The 18,950-nt window shown below is 34.9% G+C and overlaps 1 protein-coding gene across 1 annotated transcript in view; it reads left to right on the top strand.

The window, feature by feature from the left end:
• The window catches only part of LOC117332883 (telomerase-binding protein EST1A-like), a 37,000-nt gene that overhangs the window by 10,844 nt on the left and 7,206 nt on the right, over positions 1 to 18,950 (top strand). Inside the window, 13 exon segments of the mRNA XM_033891947.1 lie at positions 83 to 266; positions 977 to 1,200; positions 1,606 to 1,684; positions 2,186 to 2,296; positions 4,491 to 4,667; positions 4,942 to 5,003; positions 5,633 to 5,778; positions 8,741 to 9,005; positions 12,326 to 12,423; positions 12,584 to 12,687; positions 15,545 to 15,727; positions 16,053 to 16,341; positions 16,771 to 16,985. Coding sequence (XP_033747838.1) covers positions 83 to 266; positions 977 to 1,200; positions 1,606 to 1,684; positions 2,186 to 2,296; positions 4,491 to 4,667; positions 4,942 to 5,003; positions 5,633 to 5,778; positions 8,741 to 9,005; positions 12,326 to 12,423; positions 12,584 to 12,687; positions 15,545 to 15,727; positions 16,053 to 16,341; positions 16,771 to 16,985 — 2,137 coding nt within the window.

Below are 18,950 nucleotides of genomic sequence, written 5' to 3'. Positions count from 1 at the left end.
TTTTTTACTGACGCATAATTTTTCATCCTGATCCCAACACTTATTTCCTGTCATGATCAGTTACTTTCATTTCTGTGTTTAGACAAGACCTGCAGTCTAAATGTGAACAGGTGATCCTGTTGGACCTCGATGTCGCCAACAAACACAACACCGAGCAGCTCTTGTGGAAATCTGTTTACTATCAGGTCATAGAAGTGTTCAGGAAAATCTTGTCTGAGGAAAAGGATGAAGAAACCAAGACCCAACTCACACAGATACTCAATCAGGTTTGTAAGATCAGTATGTACTCAAATTACAGTGCCTCCACATGGTAACTCAGTAACAGAAGCATTCTGCTTATGTTGCTAAAGACATTTTTTGAAAATAAACCATTGCTTACTGGGTAGATTCTTTTTGTAAGAGATTTTTTTTGGGGGATTTTCAACATAGAAAAATAAAAAATTCAGTTGCTTCTTTTAAATGGTGCTATACAATGTAGTTCCTAGATGAAGGCCAATACAGATTTTGAAAAAATGTGTGTCCTTCTCCCAAGCTCTAGGTATAGTGGTGAGTAGCATAGTTCAGCCATTAACACAAAATTGTCGATCCCTAATTAATATTTAATTTAGTGCATCATATAAATTCAGACATTTACTGTAAATGTCTTAATTACTCTAAATTCTCAATTGTCTAATAATTCAGGTATCTACAGATGAAAGTATAAAAACTACTCATTTTCACAAAATTTAATATGTAAATTAGTATAATACAGTTCAGAGAACTGACATGATCACAGACTCATGCTTCATTTATTTCAAAACATGATAAAATTTTACATATTTTCATGGTATTTTTTTTTAAGATACATTTCTCTGCAAGGGATTCAGGGCTGATTTTTGAGACCAGCTAATTATATATTCAAAACAAGACTGCAAATCTAGATTATGCTGTATTTTGATTACAATTTTTTAACATTGATTTTCTGATTTGTCTACAGGGAACTGAGTTTTATGAACGCCTTCTTCAGAAACTTCAGCAGACTTTTAATTTCCAACTTGAGGCTTTTTTGGATACAAGTGTCTTACCCCCAGACAACATATCTCGCACAGTCAAACTTGCTTTATTAAGCACCCAGAGGACTCTGATCTGTCTCGGTGACATTGCTCGCTACAGAGAGCAGAGCAGTGACACTGGAAAGGTCAACTATGGAAGAGCAAGAAAGTAAATGTCATTGATAGGAAAGTGGACAGTAATAAAGTGATGATTTTTCCTTACTTTATAGGCCAGACATAAAGAATTTCATGATAAATATATCATCATGTCTCTGTAATAAACAAAAAGTTCCATGATATATATCAACATTCTAATATAGTGGTAGGTTTATTTAAAGATATTTTAACTGTTAGATATAATCAACAATTTTCTGTGTTATATTTACTTTTGAAATTTCAATGTTGGAAAGCTATCTTTATCAACATTGTTCAATGTTGATTGTTAGTAGTAGGTGTAACTTTTTCAAGTGCTGAACTATTTAATCTCTGCCTTCAATAATACTCTGCCGGAGAAATTTCAGAAACCTTTGCATGGCCTTGAAAATTATCTCAATGTCATCTTTTAATATTATAGCTGGTACTCGAAGGCACAACAAATAGCCCCTAAAAATGGCCGTCCTTACAACCAACTGGCTATACTTGCTCTCTACACGGTAAATGTCAACTATGTTTTTTAAAGGACTTTAATATGCTTCTAAATAACCAAAAGGCCCAGGGTCATAAGCAACATCCTGCGAAGAAGTGGTATCAAGTTTGTTAAAATGAGGAACCTTGACTTATTTTGAGGTATCAAAGGTGTCAAATGTTATAAAATCTATAAGTGTCTTTTTCTCAAAAACCAAGAGGCAAAGTCAGGACATCATCCTACGATAAATGGCTATGTTTTTTTCAAATAAATGACCTTACGTTCAATGTCAAAAGGGTAAAACGTGTTAAAATCTTGATTTGATATTTGACCGAGTATGCTGGTCTGATCAACACACCATGGAGTTTTCAGTATTTTTTTCTTTTGCAAACTGTTGTCATACTTTTATTTCAACGTCTGTGATTAAAAATTTTTATTGAGACATTGACAAACTTTTATTGTCTGGTTCATGGTTGGTTGACTGTGATCACTTTATTTAACTTACATTTAATACTTTCAATCCTAACAGAGGAGGAAGCTGGATGCTGTGTACTACTATATGAGAAGCCTGGCGGCCAGTAATCCATTCTTAACAGCCCGGGAAAGTCTTATATCATTGTTTGACGAGGCAAGAAAGAAGGTAGGCCAAGCAAGGCAATGTTATAAAAGTTATGACAAATAAAGCTGAATGACATGACGATAACACATTAAATATCACGAGCACCATCTGTAGACTGTATACAGTGTGTGTTGTATACCCAGCTATTACATTAATATTTCCAAATCAACCATATTGCTAGAAATTTTATTTCGCCATTTTCAAATAATTTCTTAAGTAGCCAATCTCTCTTGTATAATTCTGGGTTGATTTTGACTAATTTGAGGATTTTTTTTTTTTTTTTGTAGTAGTAGTCAATGAATTTTTTTTATTCAATATTATCTATGAAGATTAGACTTAATCAATGGCATGATTTAATTGAACTATCTGGTTAAAGATACATAGTTTGTGTTACCTGTATTTATAGTGAATTATGCTTAAAAACTTTGATGTAAGAACAATTCTTGAGGAATCAGGAAGAAAATCAAGGTTGAACTTAATCTATTTCGGGTGTTTTTAATTTATGTATAATATGATATTGATTTGGTAATAATAGTACGAAGTTTAAATAGAAAATTAGCTCTTTTTCCTTTTTAGGTCATCTGACCCGAAGGGTCAGGATGACCTATAGTCATCATGCTTCGTCCGTAGTCGTGCGCCATCCGCCGTGCGTTGTGCGTAAACTTTTCACATTTCAAACTTCTCAAGTTCCACCAGTGGGATTGAGCTGAAACTTGCCTGAAATGATCCTGAGATGGTCCTGACCAAGTGTTGTTATTTTTCGGGTCAGTCCGAAATCCAAGATGGCCGCCATAGCCGCCATCTTGAAAAAACACATTTTAAACTTCTTCTCCAGTTCCACCAGTGCTATTAAGCTGAAACTTGCCTGAAATGATCCTGATATGATGCCGACCAAGTGTTGTTATTTTTCGGGCGGTCCGAAATCCAAGATGGCCGCTGTGGCCGCCATCTTGAAAAACACATTTTAAACTTCTTCTCCAGTTCCACCAGTGCTATTAAGCTGAAACTTGCCTGAAATGATCCTGATATGATCCTGACCAAGTGTTGTTATTTTTCGGGTCAGTCCGAAATCCAAGATGGCCGCCATAGCCGCCATCTTGAAAAACACATTTTAAACTTCTTCTCCAGTTCCACCAGTGCTATTGGGCTGAAACTTGCCTGAAATGATCCCGATATGATGCCGACCAAGTGTTGTTATTTTTCGGGTCAGTCCGAAATCCAAGATGGCCGCCGTGGCCGCCATCATGAAAAACACATTTTTAACTTCTTCTCCAGTTCCACAAGTGCTATTAAGCTGAAACTTGCCTGAAATTATCCTGACCTAGTGTTGGTTTTTTTTTGGTTGGTCTGAAATCCAAGATGGCCGCCATAACCACCATTTTGAAAAACAAATTTTAAACTTCTTCTCCAGTTCCACCAGTGCTATTGGGCTGAAACTTGCCTGAAATGATGCTGATATGATCCCGACCAAGTGTTGTTATTTTTTAGATTGGTCTGAAATCCAAGATGGCCGCCATAACCACCATCTTGAAAAACACGTTTTAAACTTCTTCTCCAGTTCCATTGGTGCCATTGAGCTGGAAATGGTGAGGTTGTCAAGGAAGGAGGGCCAACAAAGTGTTGTTATTTTTTCGGCCTCGTAAAAACTCTGACATGGCAGCAATGGCGGCCAATTTGTAACATGATTGCGCAATCATGGTTTTCCTGAACAACACCTATTTCAAACTTCTTCTCAAATTCCACTGGTGGGATTCAGCTCTAACTTACCAGAAATTATCCTTAGATGGTCCAGCTAGACCAAGTGTTGTTATTTATTGGGTCGGTCAGAAATCAAAGATAGCCACCATGGCCAACAGTGCCACTATATACTTGCTACAGAGAATGCATACTACAATAATATACGGGTTTTAATTTAGAGTCAGATGACCGTTAAGGCCCCTGGGCCTCTTGTTAGATACTTGAGTGTTTGTTTCATGAATTGAATTAAACGCCATTGAGTGATCTTAGACTATCGATGCAAGATATTATCACGAATTGAAGAAAATATGAAGGAAAATATTTTCTATGAAATTTATACTACGTATATGATTTTAGTATTAAGACTTATATCAAAAAAGTAAAATTAGAATTATCATGACTTGGTATATGAAATATTGAGTCTGACCAACATTTTGCTTGTAAATTTGTTCTTAATCTCAGACCTTTTGTTTACCAGGCCCAGAACTCTGAGAAAAGGCGTGAACAAGAAAAAGAAAAGGTTCAACGACTGAGACAGCAAAAGCGACAACAAGGGGAGAGAATTGAGATATGGGTGTCGGCAGATGGTACCAGTACGGAGAACAATGGAGATGAGGGGACTGATCTGGACTTGTCAAAACTGGATGCTGTAGAGGTAATGGTCAATATGGTGTCATGGAAGTTTGATGATATATCAGGTCTTTGTGGGTTGTCTAGAAGTTGTAGTACTGTGTTTAAATTTTAAGAAGTAATTTACTTTCAGTAAATAGTCTTTCAAGAAATCAACCGATCAATTTAGTCTTAAAGAAATTTAGGCCATTTAATTTTTTTTTTTTTTATTATTATTATTTTTTTTTTTTTAAATATAGTTTTGATAGGTTTTATTTTCATGTGCATTGTATGTATCTATTCATTTATTTCCTTTCCAGCTGAATAAAAGATTTGTTCTCAGTTTTCTCAATGTTCATGGAAAACTCTTCACAAAGGTTGGGTAAGATAATTTTATCAAATTTTCGATTTCTTCAAATCTTATTAATAATTTTATTTTTAAGATATATCAAACTTTTTTCTCTTGGAAAGTCAGTGATTACAGAATCAACTTGAAGTACTAAATATTTTGCTGAATATTATAAATTTGTGTCTTCCATCAGTGCAACAAACTATTGAATTTATCAATGTTACGATTGCACTGTGTTTACAGTGAGGGGCGCCCATGGGGTGACTATGGGGCATTGAGTGTATTGGGTAACGTAGCGTCAGCTGCAGTAAGCGGTATTCTGAACACAGTGTGTTGAGTTTTATTTGATAAATAATTTATGTTCGTTTGAACTGGTGAATTAGAACATAACAGTATTAAGTAAGAATGCCTTTGGTGTCTCTAAGATCAAAGATCAAAGATAATGACAAAATGGTATGGTTAATCAATAGTACTCCTATTTGTCTGCTTTAGCTCCCCGGGATATATATTTAGATATGTTCAGGTAAATTGATGTAGCTGTGAACTTTGATGTAAAATCCTACTTAAATCAAAGAGATAATCAATACAAGTTAGATACAACATTACAACATTTCCATGAAAGCAATTCTGATATAAAATTTATTGTGAAATTTTAATACCAGGAGAGAGACATTTCCTGAGTGCTGTGCCCAGATGCTGAAGGAATTTGATGCATTGCTTCGACGAGGGGCAATAGGTCCAACAAGACTGCTTCAACTCATGGCTATCAACATGTTTGCTATTGACAATACAGCTCTGAAGACTCCCTGTAAGTGAACATTAGATACAACTGATGAAGTAATTCTTATGGATTGTTAATAGGAAGTAGAACTGCACCATAGCTAATCGGCTAACGAATGGATTGATTGCTACAGCATCCTTAAATAGTTTGGTTGTTTCTGAATCAGACTGTAGTCTCACCTGCTTCATGATATTTCAATATACACTGTCAAACTTATTTATCTGAAACCTCTATAACTCTAACACTCTGCTTCATTTGAAGTAAAAATTCAGTTTCAACAGCGAAATAAAATGTTGTCGGTTGACGCATGCAAATATTGTGGGCTATATTGTATCTGTTTTTTTTCATGGCCCAACTGACTTTCAGATAACAAGGTTCAATTTCAGTTCCGATTTGTTAAAAAAAATATATTGTATATGAAATAGATATTATTATTAATAAGTAAGGCAGGAAAGTTTCAGGTGGGTTTGAGAATTACAAACATGTATATTTATTTTTGGCGTAATTGGATAGTTTTACTATTCATTATAAATTTTGTAAGCTTTAAGACTCGTGAAACCGGATGTGTGAATGAAAAATATTGTAATCGCTATCGCTGTACCGCTCAACCGTTCATGTGTATCAGAAAATGTGTACAATCAGATGAGGTGCTTTTGAAATGAGAGTTGTTAGAGCCGTGATCGTTTGAACATATATGTATATGTACACTCGACTAACACTACTGTCAAAATTGCCCATTACAAACCCATCAAAAAGCCATTACATATGTTGGGATTACTTTTGTACACCTTTAATGGCCCCTAAAGTAATGGCCAAACCCATTACAAACCCATTAAAGTTTTTCACAAAGTAATTGCCATTACAATGTAATAGGGCCATCAATAATTAGTTTTCAATGTAATGGGCATTAAACATTATGGTGTAATGGGCATTAAACGTTTTGGTGTAATGTAATGGCCATTAGGTTTGGAGCAAAACCATTTTTGTAATGCCCATTAACGGTGTCATTACTTTCTGAAGTGTACTCTGTAATGGCCATTACATTTCGTCAGAAAAGGTGTAATGGCCATTAAAGGTGTACAAAACTAATAGACCCATTACAAGAAAATACACTTTAATGGCCATAATTTTTACAAATATAATGACCATTACTTTTAAAGTTCAAAAACTGTTCAGAGATCAACATAATTGTAATGGCCATTACGTTTTTACAAACAAAAGTGTAATGGCCATTATATATATACAGGTATACAAAATTAATGGACCTACATGTAACCATTACATGAGACACATTCAGAAAATTTAAAAAAATGCATTTTACCACTTAATTTCATCAAAGTTCGTCATGAACTGTATCACTATGCATGTTTGACAATATCCTTGTACTTGTAGTCCTTCCATTAAAAATTGCATTCAAATTGATCCATAATTTGTTTCAAATTTATAACTGCTTCAAAAATGGATATTGCACACAATCATGTGGACCCAAAATCCTTTTAATATTCTTCAGATACATGTAAGAGTGATTTATGTTCATTATTGCATTAATTCTCAATGTGCATATGATGTGTGTTTGTACAATTTAGATAAATAGGCAATACAATTTAAGAAATGGCAAAGCTGTTTGAATATAATGTACACTATGTAAATTTAGGTCACATGCATGGTGATTGGTTTTAAGTTAATTCTTACCTATAAACAGGTTGACATATTTCCAGAGTTGAATAAATCATTTCCTGGTAGTCTTGTATTAATCATGAACCAGGTATTAAAGATAAATACTTCCCTTCATTTGTAAAATAACATGTTGTTCATCTGTGTGAGAAAAGCCTCATGGCTGCCATGTATTGGAACTCTCCTGCTTTAAGTTATTGGGCGGGAAAAATTTGGCGGGAAAATTTGGCGGGAAATTTGAAGTTTTCTTATTGTAAAGGGGTTTAGTAAGCCTGTACAGTTTCCTTATTCTTCTTTAAAGCTAACAACAAAATTGTAATATAGACATGGAATTAAACAATAACAATATAATGAAAAATAAGATACTGAAATAATACATTAATTTAAGGCCAACAATTCATGGTAGTATATTGAATATTGTCATAATTATGTATTACAATATGATGTGATGATATTTGTAACAATTGTAATGGCCATTACATGAAAAAAATGTTACTTATGAGGAATTGCATATCAGAATAAAAAAATGTAATGGCATTACATAAAGGCACCATTCAGTAATGGCTATTGCATTATGACCATAATTTGTTATGGTCTTTAAATGGAAAATGTAATGGGCATTACATGAAGGTACCAATAAGTAATGGCCATTACATTGTGACCCTAATTTGTTATGGCCATTAAATGGAAAATGTAATGGGCATTACATGAAGTTACCAATAAGTAATGGCCATTGCATTGTGATCATAATTTGTTGTGGGCATTAAATGGAAAATGTTATGGGAGTACATAAAATCCACAGTTAGTAATGGCCATAACATTATGATGACTCCACTCTAATGGCCATTACAAACAGAATAAAGGCCATTAAAAAAAATACAAAACATGAAGTAATGGCCATTATTTTGTTAATAACCATTACAAAGAAAATATTAATAGGAAAGTAATCGAAATTTAGAAAAATAATGCCCATTACATTACTTACTCCAGGTTTGTCCCAAAAAAGGAAACGAGAAATAATGGCCAATTTTAATGGAAACAGTGTTTTTAATGGGTTTGTAATGGGTTTGTAATAGATTTGTAATGACTTTGCTGGGCAGTAGTGTAAATGCTGATCGTTTCCAACAATCACGGCTCTTATTTCGAGCTCACCTTATCTGATTGTACATATTTTCTGATACACATGAACGGTTGAGCTGTAGGAATTACATAATATCTTTCGTTCATACTTCTGGTTTCACAAGTCTATCACACTTATTTTCTATTACATGTCGTTAACAACAAATAACACTTAAATGATTTGTTACATTCATAGTGTCACCATCAGACCCTGGCTCTGAACTTTTAAGATCGGAACTCCAGGAGCAGGCAGTGCAGCTCGGCTTGGATATGTTTGGAATCCTGGTGCGTAGATGTTCAGAACAGTTGAAAGAACACCTGGTGTCAAATGATTATCCAGCACACATGTTTAGTCGAGAGCTGGAGGAACAGGTTCCCGGCATCAAGGTGTGGACAGATTGGATGTACTGTAACCCAACTCTGTGGAACCCACCTCCAAACATACACGAGTTTACCCTTGGGTAAGTATCAATCTTCAATAACATTAGGTTTCCTCAGACCTGATTGATAAACAGGCAAGGTATCTAGTGGTCAAATATTTATGCTACATATTTTCAGGAAAACCATTTTGAGTGTTTTCATTGGTTGATATACGAATTCCATTAATTTGGTATTAGATTTTGGGAGACATTGGAAACATTTATGCTTTTTATGCCTAGATAAACATGATTGTTTTTATAGGTAAATATATATTTAAAAAAAATGTTTTTATTGGTAAATATATATTTAAAAAAAATCACAACCTTTAAATGAACCTGAAAAAAAAGACTGATGTTGATTTGGTGAATTGGTTAATGATTTCATATTAAATGATTATTATTTTGAAATTGTAATTCAATTTTCCGTGAAATTTAGCATATAAACTTAGGCAGAGTTTGAATTTAACTTGAAAGGGAAAAAAGTTGTGATGATAGGGTGATTATAATGTGTATAAAAATTATAAAGGTAGGGTCACCATTTTAAATGACAAGATATTTAACAACAGAGAAATTTTAGTCTTAAATTTATGTTTACATCTGAAAACCAGTCATCATTTGGGAACCGTACATAATAACGCCATCCTAGTGTAGTCATCTCCCCTTTCACAATACTGAAAAGTTGATTATTTTTGTGGGGCTAATATTTTTCAGTTGTCCCAGTTAAAATTATATTTGTGGGTATTTTGTTCTTGTCAAAATCTACAATAACCATTTAAAATAAAATGCACGGTGGCCGCGATGGCCGAGTGGTTAAGGTGTCCCGACACGTTAACACTAGCCCTCCACCTCTGGGTTGCGAGTTCAAAACCTACGTGGGGCAGTTGCCAGGTACTGACCGTAGGCCGGTGGTTTTTCTCCGGGTACTCCGGCTTTCCTCCACCTCCAAACCTGGCACGTCCTTAAATGACCCTGGCTGTTAATAGGACGTTAAACAAAAACAAACCAAACAAATCAATTCTAGGCATGCAAAGTACTTTTCTTATAAGTAAAATAAATGTTTAGTTGAAAAATAATTCCTTTTTCAATTTTAACCAAAGTGTCTTTATTTGTTTTTTATCAATAGAGAGAAAGAAGTTTGATATTTCCTTTACCATGATAAGAAAACTAAGAAATTAGATATCAATAGTGAATATTGTTATTTCTGACTTCAAAGAACTTACTTCATGTTTACAAACTGCTAAACTGACTTCATGTTTACAAACAGCTATATTAATTACTTCACCATTGAAAGAGAATCATAATTATAGATGGTAGATGTTTCAATCCCGTACAGACACTAGATCAAGTCATTCCCCTGTGGAGTGTACTGTTGTATCATATTGTATATCAGTGAGTGCTGTGAGAAGGCAACAGGAATTTCAATACATACATTACATTATATCAAATTAGATGAAAATATTGTATCAAAAAAACAATAAGATAAAATAAAAAATTTATGGATTTGATTTTGTCAAATCTTCATTGTATTGTTCATTATTAGCTCACCTGGTCCGAAGGACCAAGGTGAGCTTATGCCATACCGTTGCGTCCGTCGTCCGTCGTCCGTCCGTCCGTCGTCCGTCGTCCGTCCGTCCGTCAACAATTGACTTCTTCTTCATAACCACACATCAGAATTTGACCAAATTTGGTCAAAAGCATCCCTATGGGTAGGGGACTCAGAATTGTACAAATGATGGGGCTGACCCCCTGGGGGCCTCTGGGGCGGGGCCAAAAGGGGTCATTTTTGCGCTATTGATATAAACGACTTCTTCTCTGAAACCAAGCAATGGCTATCACTCATATTTGCCTGGTAGCATCACTATGGGGTGGGGATTCAAAATTGTACAAATGATGGGGCTGACCCCCCAGGGGCCTGAGGGGTGGGGCCGAATGTGGTCAATTTGGCTATATTGATATAAACGACTTCTCTGAAACCGAGCAATGCCTATCGCTCATATTTGCCTGGTAGCATCATTATGGGGTGGGGATTCAAAATTGTACAAATGATGGGGCTGACCCCCCAGGGGCCTGAGGGGTGGGGCCGAATGTGGTCAATTTGGCTATATTGATATAAACGACTTCTCTGAAACCGAGCAATGCCTGTCACTCATATTTGCCTGGTAGCATCACTATGGGGTTGGGATTTAAAATTGTACAAATGATGGGACTGACCCCCCCAAGGGGCCTGAGGGGTGGGGCCAAATATGGTCAATCTGGCTATATTCATATAATTGACTTCTTCTCTGGAACCAAACAATGGATATCTTTCATATTTTACTGGTAGCATCACCTTGGGGTAGGAATTTGAAATTGTACAAATGACGGGGCTGACCCCCTGGGGTCTGAGGGGCGGGCCAAAAGGGGTCAGTTTTACAGAATTGATATATATAAATGACTTCTGCTCTGAAACTAAGCAATGGATATCACTCATATTTACCTGGTAGCATCCCTATGGAGTGGGGATTCAAAATTGTACAAATGGTGGGGCTGCCCCCCATGGGGTCTGAGGGGCCGGGCCAAAAGGGGTCAATTTGGCTCTCTTTATATAAACAACTTCTTCTCTGAAACCAAGCAATGGATATCGCTCATATTTGCCAGGTAGCATCACTATGAGGTGGGGATTAAAAATTGTACAAATGATGGAGCTGACCCCCCGGGGGCCTGAGGGGCAGGGCCAAATGTGGTCAATTGGGCTATATTGTTATTAACGACTTCTTCTTTGAAACCAAGCAATGGATATTGCTCATATTTTCCTGGTAGCATCACTATTGGGTGGGCATTCAAAATTGTACAAATGGTGAGGCTGACCCCCCGGGGGCCTGAGGGGCGGGGCCAAGAGGGGTCAATTTGGCTGAATTGATATGAACAACTTCTCTGAAACTTAGCAAGAGATATCGCTCATATTTGCCTGATAGCATCCTTTTGGGAAGGGATTCAAAATTTTATAAAGGAAGGAACTGACCCCCACTCCCTCCGGGGTGCAGAAGGCGGGGTCAAAAGGGGTCAATTGGTTTAAACAACTTCTTTTCTGAAACTAAGCAATGGATATCACTCACATTTGTGTGGTAGCATCCCTATGGGGTTGTGCCAAAAGTTCATTTTATTTCATGGATTAATGCATTTTTTTACATCAAATCCTAACGTACCCATATAAAATGCCTATGATATATTGACATAGCAATACTAGTGACAAATATACTTAATCATCATTCTTGTTTCATATCTCATGAAATCCAGGTGAGCGATACAGGCCCTCTGGGCCTCTTGTTTAGATAATTTTGTGTTGTAGACCAGATGTTGATTTAGATAATTTTGTGTTGTAGACCAGATGTTGATGTTTGGCAGTCTTGTGCTGACCTATGTAATATACTGAGAGATGTGGACACATCACATGTCAAACTCTACAAAGAAAAGAAAGAAGGTACATATCATTTCATATACTCGCTAAAGAAAATAATGTCGAGTAACTACTAAACAACAAGTGCAATAACAATTCTGCAGAATTCTCCCAGCGCGAAAATTGCTAAAATGTTATTACAACGTCTAAAATGCGTACATAAACAGTATGTTATCTAATCCAGGCTGTGATCCAGTAATCCTACATGAAGATAACATGCTGGCTGGATTTGTACCACTACTTAGCCTACCCATCAAATTCCAATATGTGCACAGTACAGTTACCAAGGTAAGTTTCTTCAATCTGAATGCTTAACTGGCATCTAGGTTAACGCCATTGTCAGTAAATCAAACTAATGGATGGTTTGGTGTCACAGTTGTAATTTTACAAATTTGCCTTTCACATAGGCAGCCTTGTGTTTTGATTCCTTGATTAGATTTGTAAAGGTATGGCGTCACCTGCTGGACCACACGGTTTTTTCTCAGGTACCACCGTTTCATCTCACAGTAAGATCTACCGTGCGATTCTGTCTGGGCCCACAAGAGTGATTATTATATGTTGATAGAACTTGTTTCACAATTGTTTTAAGATAAATAAAGTTTAAAATAATGAATTAATAGAGGTTTTGTTGTTTCACAGTTGTTGTAATTAAAAAAAAAAGTAAAAATAATGCAACCTCAGGTGACGAGCCGAGTTGTGTTGTTTGACCCCTATCTGTGGCTGTTTGTTTTCTCGGAAATTTGATATAACAGTTGATATAGTGTTAGTGTGGTTTCATCCTTGTTTTGGCAAGAGACTTGGTAGCATTTTAGGTGAAAGTTTTCTGTATAAAGTATACATTTATGAAATGTTGTGATTTTTATGTAGGAACACACAATGCGAGGATTCTTATTTAGGAATATACATGTTGGATCAAATTTAACCTGCAATTCTAAGAATGTAATTTATGCTTTAATATGCACAAAATGTTGTTATCTTTATGTAGGACAAACAGGATGCGAAATGAGATTACAAATGAATGTACATAGACAACAAATAAAAAAGTTAGCAAACATAAAAACCAATGTTCAAATGATGAATTTCAAATACTCCCATTCTACAAACAGCAAACAGATGGTTTGATCACTAGACAGTCAAAGGAGATGTTAAAAAAAATCATTAAACCTAATTTGAATACATAGATTGTTTACATTACATGTTCAATGTTCACGGGTCTCATTACTGATACTAATATTTATCATAAAGCTAACTCTAGGCTAAGTATACTTCGTGTTCTTAAAAATTTAGTTGATAGGAAAACCTTAAAAACTTTATATACTTCATATATACAACCAGTTTTAGAATACTCTGATGTTGTGTGGGACAATTGTTCTCAAACTGAATCTGACCTTCTTGAATCTGTCCAACTTGAAGCTATGCGCATTATAACGGGTCTCAGAAGAGGTACTTCTCATCACATTCTATACAATGAAACGCAACTCGAGTCTTTAATTACAAGAAGACGAAACCATAAACTAATGCTTATGTTTAAAATTATTTATAATTACACTCCATCATATCTTTTCAATATAATACAACCATTTCTAAATGTAAACAATATATATATACCTTCAGAAATAACAGAGTCTTTAATGTACCTCAAGCACGAACTAATAGCTATATGAAAAGCTTCTTTCCAGCAACTATGACTATGTGGAATGCACTTGATAGTTCCCTAAGGGACTCTGTCTCAATTTCTTCCTTTAAACGTAAACTAAAAACAACTATTGATATTACTGTATTTGATTTTTTTATTAATTCTGTTCCGAGAAAACTTAATATAATCTTATGCCAGCTTAGAAATTTTAAAAGTGATCTTAATTATGATAGGTTCCAAGATCACCTGATTGATAATGCTTCCTGTCCATGTGGTGCTCCTAAAGAGGATACAGTGCATTTTTTCTTTCAATGTTCTTTATATTCCAATTCAAGACATCATATTACATCCATTTATAATTTGTTAGGTTATGTAAATCCTCACTGTTTAGTATCTGGTATCATCAATGCACCTGATCATTTAAATAATTCTATTCTTTATCATGTTAATCTATATATTAAATCTTCAAAGCGTTTTTCTATGTATACATGATAAACTACATGTAGTAAAAATTCTGACATCATTATGCATATAAAATTTGCAACAAGTTTCTTATCCTTATATTTTAATACTGTAACATTATACCACTCTAGTACAAATGTGTGAATGAATATGTGAGTGAGTTCTTAGTGTGTACATATATGTATCTATGTATTACATACTAGTTTTCATTTTTGGGTCTGGCATTGATATGTTATGTTTCCATTCAACTATTTACCAATTCTATTTTGGAGAATTATTCCATTAATTGTAATTATTTCTATTTTATAACTTTATAACTGATATAACTAATACTATACTACCGTCTATTCAGTAACCAATAGTGCTTTTTCTAGCAATATATCATTAATTTTAGTATCTAAATATGGAACATAACATCTTTCTGCCAGGTCCAACCGGAATATCTTCAGAAGAAGACTTATATAGGCCTAGCCTGTTGTCTTATTCTTTTGACAATACTGTATTTTATATGTGTATTGTTAATAAAATATTTTGAAATTAAATTCCTGATACTGTTTATCTATGACGTAAAGTTATTTCTTAACTGATGATGTCATTTGTGTTATTATTGATGATGTCACATTACCAGGAATGATGAGTATACATTCCGCCTGAACAAGCCAAAAAGGGCAGAAAGGCCTTGCAATAAATCTCGGTTTTTGTCTTACATATTTATCCTTCACAAGAAGTTTACTCCGTTTAATTATTACAGATATTATATACAAAATGTACATATTTACTGAATTCAGTATTTTACATTAATTTTCAACAGCATATGTCGGGATAAAATTTTGCCAAAACAGCTATTTTGATATTTTAAGAATCTTACACTTTCACACATGTGTATGTTGTCCAGTATAAGGAAGCCGTACACTATTACAAGCCAATCCCACCTCATAATGACTGTTCAGGAAATTGTCCAGGAATGTTGTAAGATTTAGAAGCTATCGATATGAGACTTTTCTGTGTTATCAGTAATGTCACATTAAATTTTATGTTTGTTTTCAGGAAATAGCCCAGGATTGTTGTAGGATTGAAAAGCTTCAGGACTTTGGTGACTACCTTTGTGGCATTCCTACTCCAATGTTGTCGTTTGATGTGGAACGGAAGCAGTACTATTCTGTAGCACCACCTACTGGCTTCTCCGATGATGAGAAAGATGAGGAGAAATTGGAGGCTCACCTCTCAGGGGTAAGTATTTTTCATTAGAATACCAATTTAAAAAAAAAAATTGTTCCAATATTCCGAAATGTAACATTTATTTTATAAGGCAATTTAACAGATTTATTAACAATAAAAATAATGTATGATCTTTATATTATGGAAGAATATTTCAACTTTCAATTTCACCTAGTACACAGTTTGTATGTACATGACAGTGTGTATCTGCAAATTCTTGGCTGCAACATTTCTGATTGGTTGATTCACATGTTCTATATAAATAGCTATATCTTTCTTCATTTTTTTTCTTTAATTAACCATTTAAGATGACCATACATTTATACTTTGTGTTCAGGAAGAAGATGTAATTGTGGAGAGTGAGTCAGAGGAGATTACAGGCGAGGATGACGAACATATTCGACATCTCCGTGAGAAAAAAGAGGAATTAAAACGCATCAAGGAAGAGCAGCGGAAACAGAAGGAGACATTTCAGAAGATTGTAGATAAGAACCGACACCACTTGATAGAGCTGGAGATTCATCCCATCTTCTTGGTCCCAGACACCAACTGTTTTATAGACCATCTTAGCAGTATACAGAAACTCATACACCACCAGAAATATACTGTCACCATCCCTCTCATAGGTAAACAAGTCTGGAAACCAAGAGAACTAAAAACTATGGACATTATGTTGCAGAAATATCCTTCCAGTACTTCACAAGAAAAAGCAAAACAAACTTTCATTGTTAAAATCCAAGATGGCTTTGGCCATTATTTTTTCACAATCTGACTCAAAATTAAATGCGTACAACTGAGAAACAGGGGTGACTTACATATGTAATTTTTGAAAGATCCATTCTGCACATCTCAAGAAATAGCGATAACTAATTTTCATGGCCATAATTCAAGATGGCAACATGTCAGTATTATTGTTTTTCTGATCAATTCTAAAACCAAAAGGCACAACTTGGGACCAAAAGGAACCTACAAATGATTTTTTTTTTCTGAAAATGTCTAGTATACCACTTCATTGCAGGTAACTGATATGGTATTTTGATTTATGTTTTTTCCAGTGATAAATGAGTTGGATGGTTTGGCTAAGGGCAGTAGGATGGGACAGTATGACAGTCAGGAGCATGCTAATAAGGTGAAAAAGAGTGCCGAGGAAACCATCAGATATCTGGAGGCAGAGTTCCAAAAGAAAAATAACCACCTCCGAGCACAGACCTCGAAAGGAAACATTATGGAAACCATCTCATTCCGAAGCGAGGAAACAGAGACCGATTCTGTAAGAAAAATGTTTTGGTCAAGATAATACAAGGATGACTGACTCATAAAGGGTTTAAGCTGTGTATTTTATGGATGGATTCGTTTCAGATTAGATGGGTTCCCTCTGTATAGCTTCATTGGGCTTCCTGAAAAAATGGGTCCTATTCATTTTCTGTGCTTCAGAATGTTATTGGTTATTGTATTGTTTTATGGCCTATCAACAGTACGAGTCATTTAGGGCCAAAAGGACGATTAAAAGGACGTTCACAAAATAAGAAAACACTTTAAACTATAACTAAATGTTAAAACTTAAGGTAAAAATAATCTAAGAATCACTGATATCAGCTGCCTGTAAAGCACATTAAATTTTACTGTATCGTAAATTATCAAGTGTAAATCTGCAAACTAAATAATACATAAAGGAAACATTCTACTTATGATAAAAAAGCACAGACAAATCTATAGATCACAACCAACATTTACCAAGTAAAGTCTCGAGATCAGAACCAACATACTCTGAGGAGAAAATTAGAGATTGAAACTATTACTGTCAAAATTTTGCTGTGTGCCTAGTACAAATACAGCATACCTATAGCTTAACGGTAAACATCGAAGATAGTCATGATTCATAAAGATTTAAATACTGTAGTATGGAAAAGGAAGACATACAAAAAATTGAAGGATGTAATTATTTTACTCAGATATAGGCTGTAGTCATCCAGTTGCAAAAAAATGACAGGTGTCCAAAATCCACCAGACATATACTGTATATCCGTTCACGGTGAATTCAAGTTTTCGGAATTATAAAAAACGAATGTTTTCTGACAAACTGTAAAACAGCAATTAAAGTGATCACTGTTGTAAGCACTAGAATGAATCCCTTCCCTGAATATTAAATATTATGATACACATTTATGTAGACCATAATCCTCTACTGACATAACTTCAGCTTAATATTCCCATTAAGTAATTTGATATTATCATGTCAATAAACGATACAGACTTAAGAGTTTTAGCCATAAAACCTAGTAAAATTCGATTTTGTAAGGTTTTATAAAATGTGAATGAATGTTGGATTTTTATTCTTGTGATTATAAATAGTTGTTAAATGTTACTCAAAATCTAAAGCCGACCCCTTGTGACCATATGTGATGCAATCTAATAGCCATTCAGAGCTTGAGAAGAAGTGTAACAATGTGGATTTTAGTCACAGTTTAGCTGAGGATATATAGGGTGTTCTTGAAATATTGGATTTCATTGTTGCATTGGCGTTTTGGGATGTAAATTCTGTTAAAAGTAAGTAGAAAACATTGATTTGAAAATTGGCGGTATTATATTTGACGGCCCGAAACTTGTGTCCTCCATATGTTTAGATTATGAGCCAAATTACGATAGTTATGTGTCCCTGGGCTAGATAAAGTATATCGTTGATAAGAGTCTGTTTTGTGTTGTTAAACAGTGTCAAAATTTAGGTTTATTTTGTGTAACCACTAAATTGATATCAAGTAGCCTTTCGCATTCGAGATACAGCTAGGCCTACTGCACAACATAGGTCATGACCTCAGTGCTATCAGGAGTGTCAGTGTTCTCTCCGATCCTGTTTTTTAAACTGTCTGCATTATACTGGCATTTGTATTAGCACATAGGCCTAAAGCGGTTCTTCCACTTGTGTTTATATACGTTTATAACAATGTTCCACAATTCACAAAATAAAAGAGTGCATTCAAGTCTAAGGTTGTACAATAGATCGGCATTGTATAAACAATGAATGTATTCACATGCCAGCAAGGTGATTCGTCTCTCAGAACAGAAGCACGCGACACAAAATTTTCAGCAGGAAATGAAGTAATATAGGTTTACTAGTTTCATTGAAGCGCACAGACGTCTGTATCTGTTAGGTATATATAGAAACAATCTCAGCCCTTACCCTGACTATATCTTTAAATACTAACCAGATTCAGGCACCTGCTATTGATTATGTTGG

This window comes from Pecten maximus, chromosome 8, assembly GCF_902652985.1.
Source record: "Pecten maximus chromosome 8, xPecMax1.1, whole genome shotgun sequence".
In the NCBI taxonomy this organism is placed as follows: Eukaryota; Metazoa; Mollusca; class Bivalvia; order Pectinida; family Pectinidae; genus Pecten; species Pecten maximus.
Note: the sequence above shows the minus strand (reverse complement) of the source record. Positions and strands in the feature narration are given on the sequence as shown.